General features: G+C 36.0%; 1 protein-coding gene across 2 annotated transcripts in view; it reads right to left on the reverse strand.

Annotated features, from left to right (window-relative positions):
• Window positions 1-669: 669 nt before the first annotated feature.
• dph6 (diphthamine biosynthesis 6) overlaps window positions 670-14,010 on the reverse strand; it is a 76,242-nt gene continuing 62,901 nt past the window's right edge. For both annotated transcript variants that reach the window (XM_088648344.1, XM_088648345.1), the window contains exons 14-15: window positions 10,240-10,633; window positions 670-1,868 (exon numbers count right to left, since the gene is read on the reverse strand). In XM_088648344.1, coding sequence (XP_088504470.1) covers window positions 1,750-1,868; window positions 10,240-10,633 — 513 coding nt within the window. In that variant the 3' untranslated portion in view covers window positions 670-1,749. The remainder of the gene's footprint in view (window positions 1,869-10,239; window positions 10,634-14,010) is intronic.

A 14,010-nucleotide genomic window follows, 5' to 3' on the forward strand; every position in this document is an offset into this window, starting at 1 on the left:
GTCAATGAAACCTGCTGTTGACCTCAGTGTGAGGAACAGTAAATGATCAATGTCCTGTTGCCGGGAGGATGTTTCCAATAGGAGCTTGCTGCCATTTTATAGTCTCTCCACTTTGAGCAAGTGGAAGGCAGAACAGTATACTTTTGATGTTTAAATGAGAACAATCCATATATGTTTCATCCATCCATTCACTTTCTAACCATTTCGTCCAATGCAGGGTTGTAGAGAAACAGGAGCCTATTTCTGTGAGCAAAGGGCACAAGGTAGGGTACAAGCTGGATGGGTCCCCAGTCCATTGCAGGGAGACACAGACATAATATTCACCTTCATACCAGGTCGTTTTCCCAGAAGCTAATTAACCTACCAACAGTCTTTAGAATGTGGGAAGAAACTGGAGGACCAAGAGGAAGCTCACACAAACATGGGGAGAACATACAAACTCCACACAGATCGCACCCCATGTCCAGAACTGAACCCCAGGTCCCAGAGCTACTGCACCAGTCTGTCACCCCATTATATTTTCATTTGTATTAAAGTTTTTTTTGCCACCTAAGAAGCCTTTCAACCTAAATATTTTTTTTAAATACACAGTTCACATGAAATGCACAAAGTCAACACTGTTTAATACCTTTAATTTCAGAACTGGATGTACTGGATCCACTCCCTAGGTGTGAAAACCACAATTTATTTTCTGAGAAAACATATACAGTACATTTAACACAGCACAGGTGAAATACACATCACTTCTGTATTTATTTTTTGATGTTACAAAATGCAATTCATAGTGCATTTTTACAAAATAAAAATACTTAATTAGAATTTGAATAAAATGGTTATATGTGCACACTCTCATCAGTGGAATGGTAGTGGCAATTGTGTAAGGTGACGTTTTGCTTCATAACAATATTCTTTGGTGGGTTGACTTTTTGGAAAGTCTGGAGTTAATTTTTAAAGTTAATATCCAGTTTTGATATGTATCATGCACCGTTCCCTAATTTGCAAGTTAATTCAACATGTATTGTAAGTTATGTTTTCTTTTAAAAAACGTACAACATTCCACAACCAATTATTTTTTACATTAATGTAAAATAATATATTGCATATGCAAAATAATGTTTCCAAGGTTCTCAGTTCAGGAGTGTGACAGAGCATGGCATGTGACATCCTTCTCAATGTTTTTGAGTTCAGTAGCTGCATAGAGAGATCTATAACATTTCTGTTTACCAGTTTTGAGAGAGCCAAAGCCACCGTGGTTTTTATAGAGTTCCAATCATGGTCAGAAAACTGGTGAAAGCAGGACTTAAACCAGATGTGTCTCTTCTTTAAGTTTCAACTTATACAACAGGGAATGGGCAGTTAATATGGTCAGCCAGAAAGCACAGCCCCACTGTACATTTTCCAAAAACCTAACAAATCTACAACTTTTATTAAATGAAATATAAAAGAGATGCATTTAGATAGAACAGCCAGAGATACCAAACTTTGCTTGCTGTAGTACATTTTGAGACACGAAGACACAAAACTGACAGTGAGGTAAATCAAGGTGTAGAGAGAAAATAACCTTTTTCCGGAGCCATGTTTGCAGTTATGAATCCAATTGACACTACAGACTGCTTAGTAGTGCAAAAGGAAAAGGAGGAGACGCAAGACTGAAGTTCATGATACATTTTCCGGTTGTTGACTAAACTAAGGACAAAACCGAATGATCTGAAGTGAAAAACAATGTAACAGTTTATGCGCTGTTGTTCACTATTGGCTTAGCCAGCAGGAAAACTGTAGGACTCTCAAGTCTTGCAAATCATCGACTGGTACAAAAACCATTGCAGGGTTCCTCTGGTCCAAATGATGCTTGAGGGATTCTCCAAATCCTATGGAAACAAACAGTAATCCTTTACAATAAATAAAGCAGTATAATGTAGATTCTTAAGGGATTAATGCATGTTAGCAATCTTATTTTGATTTAACTGATTTAACTTTTCCTCTGCTGAGTTCCAATGATGCTGACTAAAACTGCACATGTCTTCAAGAAATTCAATAAGTGGATTTCAAAAAATTTTAATAGCAGGCATTATTTTAAACCAGGATACAATTTACTCCAATACAGTATAAGCTCAATCAGAGAATTTAAGTACCCGTAGATCATAACTGCATATCATTATTTTGTTATTCAATTTACTTACCAGTACACTAATGCGAAAACTTCACTTGTTTGTTCAATGCTGTTGAGGTACATTTAAATTAAAACAAGATCAATCTTCTGATTGGAGTTTAAAGTCTCTACAGAACCTAAAAGCTACCACACGTTGGATTATATTAGGATCCAAACCATGGATTAGGATCGCTCAGTCCCAGAAGATGTGCCCTGTGGTCAGTGTAGCACTTAACCCTTCGACCACATTTGACATGACTGTTCACAAATTATTGATGTCCTCAAATCCCTGGCAGATTGTAGCCAGACATTTAGCTCCCTGAAGTCAAAGCATATGGTCACTAACGGCTGGACTTAAAAAACAAAACATGTGCTCTGCCAAGATTGATCCAGAAGCATGCATATGTTGGAAGGTGACTGAAGTGGACTCAGCATTGTTAATACATGATTAGCTGCTTGTTATTGGATCACTTGAATTGATCAAAATGTAGTTTCTCTGCACATTTTAATTAATGTAATGTGGTACAAACATTCAGATTAATTGGGAGGTGGGGGTGGAAGTTAAATAGAAGATGTCTCAAAGTGCATTGACTATTCTAGTGTGGTCACGTGATAGAATTAAAATGTACTTGTAGTTAAACATTTTAAACAACCTGTTTTTGTGTGTATGCTAATCAAATAAAGTTCATTAGTGTCCTGTTGGGAAGATGGGAAACAGAGATCATGGTAAGCCACTCTTTGTGCCTTCCAAAATGAGAGCTTAACAGTAGGATCAGAAAGATACCCAATTAAGTATTTTTAAACTTGCGTGTTTTCAGGGCTAAATAAATTGTGAAAAAGATATTTACTAAAAGAACGGGGTTAATGAATGTGCTCTTATAGCCAACTTCACCCACAGTGCTATTCTGAATTTGCACACATCAATCGAAAGAGTTAGAGTTGCACATGTTAGAAAAAGAAAAGGCAGACCTGTTATGTTGTTAAACTTAACTCTTTGGTGAATCCCATTTTAATAACAATGCTGAGGAGTAATATTTCCTTTTGTGTTTATTGGTTGTGGGATTCATTAAAATATAATCAGTGTGATTTTCTTTTTTTTACTTCCTAAGCAAATAAAAAAGGTCTAAAGCCTTAAATCAAATACACTAATTAGCATGTCTTAGCAATCACATCTTATAGAAATACTGAAAAGGACCTTTCCATTTATGAAAAAAAAATGGCTTCTCCTTTCTCTGCCTAAAAGTCACCTCAAGATGTATGACTCTCATGAGATCAGCAGTTGACAGCAGGCCAGAAAGGATGCAAATCACATAAAATAACAGCCTAATTACAAAACAATGCTCCGTCATCACACTTTGGAAAATAATTTTTGGCAGAAAGAATGCATTTTCGTTATTATTTATAAACCGTGACCAATAATCTGGCGCTAATTTGAGTACTGGGCAACACCATGTTTAGCCCCATGAGAAGGAACACAAACATGGCCATGCCAGATGCTGTGGTTTTCTAATGTGGATACCCATCTAAAAAAAAGAAAAGTGGTCAGAGACCATCGCACGAATCCTAAAAGCAATCACATTAGCAATGGGATGGAACTAAACCATCAACCCAAGGGTACAATTGATTCTTCTGCTTCAAATGATAAAACAGTACTCCATGAAATATTCTGGCAAATTTTTCATCATCAGGACTGTAAGTGCAACAATTCTCTTGTTAAGTTTAATACTAAGTACTATTTTTAAACATTATTTTAGGACTGGTATTCTTAAAAAAGAGGAAGGAATTTTGTTCGAGACTGGAGATGCCTGCTGGGTTTTGTGAGCTTTAAGTATGGTAAAAGCCTAAAGCACAGTAGTGTTTTTTGCTAGAATGAATCTCAAACTGTTTCAAATTAACCGATAAACAACTGCATAATTAGCAGCCATCAGATCATGAAAATTGTTCATTTAGGCAGAGGTGGCAGAACAAAATGCCAGAAAGGCAAAATACAGGCAATGTTGTTAATTTCAACAGGGAAGTGGAAACCATCCCACTGAAATTTGCACTTTTAAATTCCCCTTCAAGCACTTTAAACATACTGTGTGAAGCTAGCCATTAAGATAGCAGAATAACAAAGAAAGCAATAGATTATTTAACCTAATTTCAAATATGAACAATATACATGAAACGTCTGAGAAAAATCTTGAGTATTTTATATTGAAATATTTCACATATATTTATTGCTCTTTGATGTAACTCTCATTTATTCTTTCTATAAATATACTCACTGTGCAGAGACATATATATAGATCAATAAGTACAGTATATACTGTAGATCACAGATCTCAGTTTGGATTTAACAAGCAAATTATTAAGATAAGCATAGCCTTTTTATAAACCCAAAAACTATTTTAAGTACTGTATTTTGAAGAAACTGCATAACAATTTTCCAAGACTAAATATCATTAGAATACCCTTTAAAACCATCATCATCAACCGTTTTTTTCACATCCTCTTGCATGAACCCTAATGAGTGTGTATTGGCTGTCCCCAGCACATCCTTGCAAAGGCATCTCTGTAATTCCTCTCCTGAGGATAGTCTGTGGCCAGGGCTGGATTGTAATGATACAGACCAGGATTACAGAGCACACCATGTAACACAATTAGTGTGTTCTTCCCATACAGTAGCTGAAGTGTATATTTGCTTATGTTATTTTAAAGTACTTCTGCTAACCTACTGTAGAGCATGATCCTGTTTTTCCGATAAAAGGGGATCCATTTGTGATGCTCAAGTGGTGTTTCTGCCAGGCAGGAAAAGCAGAGTCCCTCCTGCTTTTTCAATTGCCTACTGGCCTCAGGGTCTACTTTTGTTTCCAGCTGCTACCCTCAGGGATCACTCTTCATTCTCACCTTGCCCAGAGAAAAAACTAGTCATTCACCATGAGAATAGAACTGCACCGTGTTATACTGGCCATTTACAGTTTCTTCAAAAGGCTTTAGCTCAAGCCAGTAATTTAGACAAACGTTTGTATGTACTGTATGAGTTTATTTACTGCATGTTAATATAAAGAACTCATAGTAATCTAACATGTCTTTCTAGTCGTACTGTATATACAATAGCTGTCCCTTAAAATGTTAGAACAGGAAGGCCTAACAAGGATTTCTAGGTTTTTTATAGTTTATGATGTAGAAGTAGACTTTATGTCCTTAATTCATTGTTCTAAAATACTGAAAGAAGTTTTAGAATTCAGTCTGATTAGCTTAAATGTGCTAAAGCCAAAGAGTTTATGTGGAAGAGTAAAACCATTAACCATTCTTCATGACAGGCAACTTTTGGCACAAAAAACATATAATATTTTTAAGCAGTTACATAACAAAAGGGAGACCATACAGTACATGACAATAAAGTATAAAGTATATGGTCTTTCATGTATACGGTCATTATTTGTGTAACTTTGTTACATGTGCACTACAGTAAGTCACCCCCCAAGTGACTGGGCACAATTGATGAAGAGATTTAACCTACTGCATGTCAAGTCAGGTGAGAATAAAGGAACACAAAATGGAACCAGTATGTCTTAACTGATGGCATGAGCATAATGAATATTTTGTCTATTCAATAAAATGTCAGTGCACCTGCCGCAAAATGATTTGGTCCTTTTTCAAATAATAAAATTGTGATTGTGGTACAGTACAGTACTTTTACAGTATATGATAAGTTTATATAAACTATTTTCTTCAAAGCTGAGGACAATGGAATCCAGTAGCGCTACAAACAGCACTTCATCAACCTTTGTAGGCAAAGATGGGGATGTTTTTACACTATAAAGACAAAAAATTCCCTTCGTACTGGATCACAGTTTGGTTTCTAGTTTGCAGTTTTTAGTCAAAAAAGCAAACAGTGCCTCACAACTATTTATTGCTTATTCACCTGGGGACAGTTTGTTTTTTCTTTTAAAAAAACAGTACTTGAACGTTTTAGCTAGAGCTCAAAAACAACATCCATAATATTTTAAAAGATTTCTGCACTTACTGTATACAGAATATGTATTTAAGTAATGTATCAAAAAACCTCAGTCTCTCATACATAAATGACATTAGATAATGAACAGACTGTCAAAACTAAATGTCTACCTATCAGCTTAAATCCATGAGACAATAAAGTTTAGACATCTAGAAATATGTTGCCCATTTTCAATATGGTTTGCCTTTCTAAAGGGTATGCTTTATTCCTTGTGACTTTTTTGATAATGCCAGTGTGTTACTTCTCATTATCCATCGTTGACGTTTCTGAAGAATTATCCACTGAGTAAAAGCTCTGACCCATAAACAAAGCCAGTGGCATCAATTGAGGGCATAGCAGCTTTTTGCTGAGAAAAGGTAACAAATTCCAGTTCAATGGTAAGTTAATATACAATTTTAAGTGTTCAGTAAAATAATGCATTGTAAAATCCTGTCATACAAAAACAGAGATGTATTTTTCTTTTTTCTTTGGTTTATTTAAGTTGAGAGAAAAATGTTTTTTTTACTTTTCAAAGCTTGGATTTACATGTGTTATTTCTTTTAGCTGTGTAAGAACTGAATTTCTGTTGCTTAGATATCTAAATGCTACATATCTTTTTAAAATTGTATAATTTGACTTAAAACAACTGCAGTATATTTAATGTTCCCCATTTTTTTATTTAAATCATTTTGAAATATTAATATCATTTTACACATATACAAAATTTGGCTTTCAATTTATTCTGCCAACAAAATAAATTATTTTAAAATGAGACCTAATTAGTAAGTGGTGCTTTAAAATGTTAGTCACATTGTGATTTAGAATACACCACCTACACACATTTTGAGTTAGCTTGGAAGTTAATGATCTGGCATGAAATGAAACATTTTTGAAGCAAAACAGTATGTGTTAACACACCCAACAAATTGCTAGGATTATATGTTTGTGGAACTGAAAAACATAATAGAGTATATGTGGAAGTTACCTTTTAATTACAGTTAAGTATTGTCTTTCAGAAAATCTGTTTCAAATTAGTTTATACACATTTAGGACAAGTGTGACCACAACAATGAAAACTGGGATAGTTTCCAATTGTTGTAAACAGTAGAACTCCAAGAGTGTAAGTCCTAGCCTTTGAAAAGGGACAGAAATCAGGACAAGATCAGAATTACAGCATCTAATACTTATTATTAATATCCACAGTTGACTTTACAATCATTTTACAGTACTGTGAATGACTAATTTTACAAAGTTTTTTTTTCAGGCTTTAAATAGATTTGAAATCCAAGGTTTAAAGCAAGCTTAGAAAGACTTATAGTGCGGTGGGGAATGTTATGTTAAAAATGCAATACAATTGAAAGGAACAAGACACCCACATCTTTTTAGAGATGCTTGGATAAAAATTATCCTTTACTGTTTTGAAATGTAGTTAGGAACCTAGCATAATCATGCATGATTACATAATGGTTGCTTATTACAAGATTTCATTGATATTTTATATATTCTTTTTTGAAGCATGTTGTCTAAACAGGCATTTTTCAAAGTAAACTGTAGACATAAAACTGAAAGATAATCTGAAAGATGTCAGCTGTTTAAAATAATGTTCTGAGATTAAGTGGTATAATAGTTTCAGTTACAGTATTTCCTACTCTTAAGGGAATTTCTTCTCATACAAGGTGCTAGTTCAAGAAGACATTTTCTATGAACTGCTTCAGTTCCGGATGAACACTCATCTACTATAATTCATTTGTCAAATAACTTGCCATCAATCTGGAACTGTGATAAGAGAACCTTATTATTTAAACAGAGTTTATGCAATGTACTGTACATAAAACTTAAAATTTAAAATGGCATGGGCTTTAATTTCAGTTGTACGAAACATATTACAGTATGCCGTATCATACTTGGACAGTCCTGCTTAAGGTTTTGAACTCCAATGTAACCAATGATATTAAGTATATAATGGATAGGCAGGATTTAACTAGCACATAGATAAATGTCATAATTGTGATTTAGTAAGAGTCCAATAAGTAAATGTCTCTTACTTGAGCAAGAAATAAAAAAATAGGGTACCTCATAGGACAATTCACCCATCTTTGTTATTACGAACTAACAGCCTTTAAAAGGAAAACACTGATATTAAACACAGAAAAACAGTACTTAGTATTCACTACCATTCCCTGAATTTCAGAAATAAAATATTCATGTTTTGGGTACCAAGTGACTAAAATTATTATAATAAACAGGTCAAAAAGAGGACAAATATTAGAAAACATAACAATGTACCATAACTTGCTTATTTTTGTCAAAAAATAATTTATCTCTACTCTACCTCCAAAAATCTGATTACATTTGCAGTAATTCATATAGTATAGTTATGTTGTATCCTATAATTACAGAATGCATTATTATGTTTCGTGAAAAAAACAGAACTGGCTTTGTCATACAAGGAAATACCACAGACTAACAGCACTAAATACTGCTAATGCGATTAAAGTACTGTGCCTGCATACAGTATTTAGATTTCAATCTTCATAACACAGACCAGGAAGTGTAAGGAGCTAAGAAAAAAAGTCAGGATCTGAGGAAAAGAGGGATTAGGTATTTTCCCTGTGATATTTATAATACGTTTCAGAATAGATTAATCACTGAGCAAACATCAAGTAACATGCTTACAAATAACCAACTAATTCTGGATATTGATCTGCAGACAAACCAGATTTATATACAGTACACCGTTGCACAAGTTGATATGATAGGTTATCCTAACAAATTTAAAAACAATACTCTGATCTTTGTGATTTTAAGTATAATTGCATTTCTGACACAATAACGGTTTGGGATGATGTAGAAAAAACTTTGGGAAAATGACTGGTTTGGCTTTGAATCTCACTCGTGATTCTGTTTTTGCAGAACATGCTACAATTACTCTGATTTATGGTTTTGTTGCTTCATTTTTTGCAGATATTAAGATTCTCTCAAGATTGAGAGCATCTTGAGAAATTATAGATTTCATTTTGCTCACCGAAGACTTAAGTCACCCCACATGATCACGTTAATGGTAAAGATGGAGACAGGGAAGGTGGAAAGAATACATGAGAACACTTACTGCCACATGGACATCGCTACTTATACTTAACAGTGCAATCGTGATTAGGGTGTCTGTCTTAAATACGACCTTTTAAGCCTTTTTCCAGCCACGTTTTTAGAACCTTTTTTAAAAAAAAACTTTTTTCCTGTTTGTTTTCTCTGAATCCTTCTAAGTGTGAAGCTTCACTGTCTGCCAATAATAATAATAATAATAATAATAATAATAATAATAATAATAATAATAATAATAATAATAATAATTTCTTACACTTATATTGTTCTTTTCTGGACACTCCACTCAAAGCGCTTAACAGGTAATGGGGACTCCCCTCCACCACCACCAATGTGCAGTATCCACCTGGATGATGCGACGGCAGCCATAGTGCGCCAGAACGCTCCCCACACACCAGCTCTCAGTGGGGAGGAGAGCAGAGTAATGAAGCCAATTCATAGATGGGGATTATAAGAAAGCCATGATTGGTAAAGGCCAATGGGAATTTTGGCCAGGACGCCGGGGTTACATCCCTACTCTTTTCGAGAAACAGCCTGGGATTTTTAATGACAACAGTGAGTCAGGACCTTGGTTTTACGTCTCATCCGAAGGACGGCGCCTGTTTACAGTCTAGTGTCCCTGTCACTATACTGGGGCATTAGGACCCATCTGGACCGCAGGTTGAGCGCCCCCTGCTGGCCCTACTAACACCTCTTCCAGCAGCAACCTTAGTTTTTTCCAGGAGGTCTCCCATCCAGGTACTGACCAGGCTCACACCTGCTTGGCTTCAGTGGGCTGCCAGTTGTGAGTTGTAGACAGATATGGCTGCTGGCTGAACTAAACACTAAACATACAGAACTGAAATATCTGGTTCTTAAGATGTAAAGTGCTACAATGAACAACCTGTCGCCAGTCCAGTCTAGTTCAAGGGATAAAAAAAATGTTCACTACAGAGAGCTGAGTGGACATTCATCAATGTAAGGACTGCTACTGTGTGAGGTAACAAGATTTTTATGAGAGTTTTACCTGCCGCAAGTTTTCTAGCAACACCGTTGTTGCGCTTGTAGAAAGCCCTGATACATAAGGGAAGTATACAGCCATCCAGTTTCTGCAGCGCCTCTTGGAAGGTTGAGATGAGACCAGAAAGCAGGGGCCCCTCCTCTGCCTGTGTGATAGGGGGAGAGCGTGGCAGGCTCAGAGACAAGGAGATGCTGGCTGAGAACGAGGAGCTGGATTCCACTATTTCACATTCTATGCTGCCAGGTGTTACATCTCTGGTGATGGAAAAGGACTTTCTCTGCCTGGCGTCATCTGCGCAAGCCACGACATGTAGCTCCACAGCTGCATCTCTGGGCAGACGGGAGATAACAGCTACCACCATAGGTCCACACTTGGTCTCTTCCTCTCCGTATGCTTCCTCCTGCAATGTACAAAGTTCTTTTCAGCTTTCACCACCATCTTATTGATGAAAACCTTACAACATTTTCATCCTGATTATAATCTTTTTAGAGTGGAATGTCTGCAAAAATGAACAGTTAATTATAGCTCGAGAGATACAAACTGCTGGTGGAAAGGTGAAAATAAGTCCTTGTGATCCACATTCTTTTTCTTACAACCATCCTCAAATACTCTATAGAAAGATATGACTAAAAATCAGATCCACTAACTACTAAATTTCAAATTGCTCAGAAGGACAAAAAAGGATAATGGGCGCTAGTGGCTACTGTTGAAGAAACTAGATAATACCAAGCTTTAACACATCTGGTAAATGCATTGGGAAAGAGAGATGTGCAGCAGATTTAAAAGTGTATTCTATGTACAGTAATTTTACATACTATTAAATGTGAACATCTGGTTTTATATTTTCCCACATTTTTTAAATAAACATTCCTATGGCTGCTATTTGTCTTCAAATCTTCATCGCATTTCAATGGATAAAGTCAACCTAACTAATATATATATATATATTCTAGTCCAATTAAAAATGAGGAATGTATCTGAGGCTTGATTAACCTAAAATATGCCACTTGACTACCAGAGGTCTGGAATAGAATGCTTAGAGGTCTTAGATTTTTTTTTTTAATCTCCAGAGTTAAAATCATTTTGCTATGTGTGAGCCACTATAAGGTTTGGAATATGTTTTACCAGTTTGTATTACAATAAAGCCCTCAAATGATACTTTGTTGCAGCCTTATCTACTAATGGATAAGAAATAAGCAACTTAAAACAGTAATTTCAACTGAAGTCGATAAGGCTGCAACACTTAACCCCCCCTTTTCAATTTACAGGATCAATTTTCATCCACTTACACTCGACGTGGTAAGTGGGGAATAATGATAGGTTACACACACTTTATTTTGAAATTCACTCACAAAAATTATTGACAAGAGCATCAACAGCACTTTTACCCTGTAGAGGTGCGGCAGTTTGACCCATTCTACTGTTTACATGAATGCAGCACTTACCTGCAGATTAAACTTTGGCAGAGCTTAATTGTGTATCTAGAGCAAATATTGCTTCACCATCTTAGCTTTAATGTGTGGGAATGAAAACAGGGGATAATTTTCCACAAATTGACAAAGCTCTCCTCACAATAAAGAAATGTTCACAGAGACCTGTTTGCTTGGAGTGGCGTGTCAGAAGCATTACCAAGTTTGTTTTTTTTCCTAACATAAATGTGATATTAGCACTTAACAGAAGCAAGGTATTCTCCTCCAGGAGATGAATTCTACCCTTGTCAATACTAATTCCCCTCCAAGTGCTGCAAAACACTTTGAAAAGATGAAATATTGGAGCTCTCCAATGGAAAAAGCAGTGCTCATTCAGGCTTAAAGGCCATTTTGTTGGCCCAAGGTGGTGAGGTACTGTTTGTGGAAAATAAGTCTGTGGAACCTCTTGCAGGTCAATTCATTCACACAGGCATAAACTTTTCTACTTTCCTCTACTTGTCTAAGGCTGTTAAATCAATAACTTTGCAAATGTTAACTTTAGGGACACATGCAATGTGTATTAATTCAGAACAAACCACAACACCAACAGAAAATGATCATCTTTCCGAGGTGCAGTGCAGTTCAAATTGAGAGCAGCATTAAAAACGCACAGCATTCCCAACTGCCTGTACACTGACAGATGTGCAACTATTTTATTTCCAGTCATTGCCCTTAACAGGAAATCGTTTAAAGAGATTAAACTAATACAATACAAGGCAACAAAAGTTGATATATGGTTTAGTTGATTGTCTACAACAGGGCTATTCCACATACTGCTCCTCTAATCCATTTCACTGCATAAATTCATTATGACCATCCTCATTCATTAAGTTTTTTTAACTGAGAAGCGGCTTGTAACAAAGTTTTGCAATGAAACTGGAATAGAAACACAAAACATTGACCTGCTCTACAGTTTATAGGAAAAATTGCTGCCTTTTATCCATCTAAAAGGGCAACACACCTGGGAATTTCTAGAGGCAAGGTTTTCCATTAGGAGTCCAGGGACTTGTGGGGGCCCTCAGATACAAGGGGGGAGTTTTCACCCAAGGTCTCTCATGGTGGCTTTGCTTTGACAACAATTATTATGGATCTACTGACTTGTAGTATTGCTATGAATATTTTATAAATTAATAGCAGCTGCCAATTAATTAACATTAATTTACTTAAATCTGATTTAATGTCTAAATTGGAGGCCTTTACTGAGAGTAATTTCAACACAAATGGGTCCTATAGGAAGGAAAGGTTGAAAACCTGTTTTATAGCATTTACATAAAAGGAATGAAATCTATTCCAACATAATAATGACCATAATATACAGTAAATGCAATTTGTACTTACAACAATTATTATTTGAGCCAACAGCTGCAGGAGCTTGTAATTTTTCAGTACTGGTATACTTACAGCCATGGTATCTTTTGTATGGGTGCCCATGAGACCTGCTTAGAATGCGTGAAACTTAAATGGTAAATACGGTAATAAGGAAACAGTGTAAAGCCTTTTAGCAGCAGGGAGTTGATATAGCAAAAACTCAGCCAGTTCCCCTACATTTCCTCCACAGCAGGGGCACTTCATCAAATGGTGAAAGCAGTTCCTCAGCTCAGCGCAAGGCCATCATTTCAATAATAGAACCACTTCCTCCCCTTTAAGTTTCACTTAAAAATCAACTTGTGTAAACTGCATAACGCTCTGCTTGTGGCGCTGAACTTCCAAATGATCTCCCTGAAGGGAAATGAGCTTCGCTGTTGTCCTCCAAGGTTTTGAAACACTGCCCTTCACAGGCAAGCCCGAGATTTACTCACACACACACAGATCAGAGACACTGCGACTTGAGTAGAGGTCTGCATTGTCCTTGAAAAATACTGGGCTAGCAGATAGCAGAAATAAAAACAACATCACACAGAGATAATCAAAGCTAAAATTATTTCACATAAAACTATTTTTAATGGTTTTAAATATTATTCCCTTCCTGTGTTCAGTGGAGGCTTGAGCAATACATCATTAATTGATAAGCCACTCTTGAATTAGGAGAGTCTACTCTTGTTGAGCGATTGTGTGGATTCTGTCTAGGTGCTGGCTGATCTCGAGATCTCTCACAGCCAATTACACAGCCCTGATTACCAGGCAAGGACAATTGTATATACTTCCACAAGCTGAACCCACCGTGTACCATCTCAAAAAGGGAAGCTGACTGTTGAAAACAAATAGAGGACTATAGAGGATGCTTGAACTCCAAATGGAATCATTTTAAATGGGTGGGTATATAATAATATTATAATAATTATTTAATTAAAAAGAAGCATCATGTACT

Source organism: Lepisosteus platostomus, chromosome 10, assembly GCF_059453375.1.
Source record: "Lepisosteus platostomus isolate fLepPlt1 chromosome 10, fLepPlt1.hap1, whole genome shotgun sequence".
Lineage (NCBI taxonomy): Eukaryota > Metazoa > Chordata > Actinopteri > Semionotiformes > Lepisosteidae > Lepisosteus > Lepisosteus platostomus.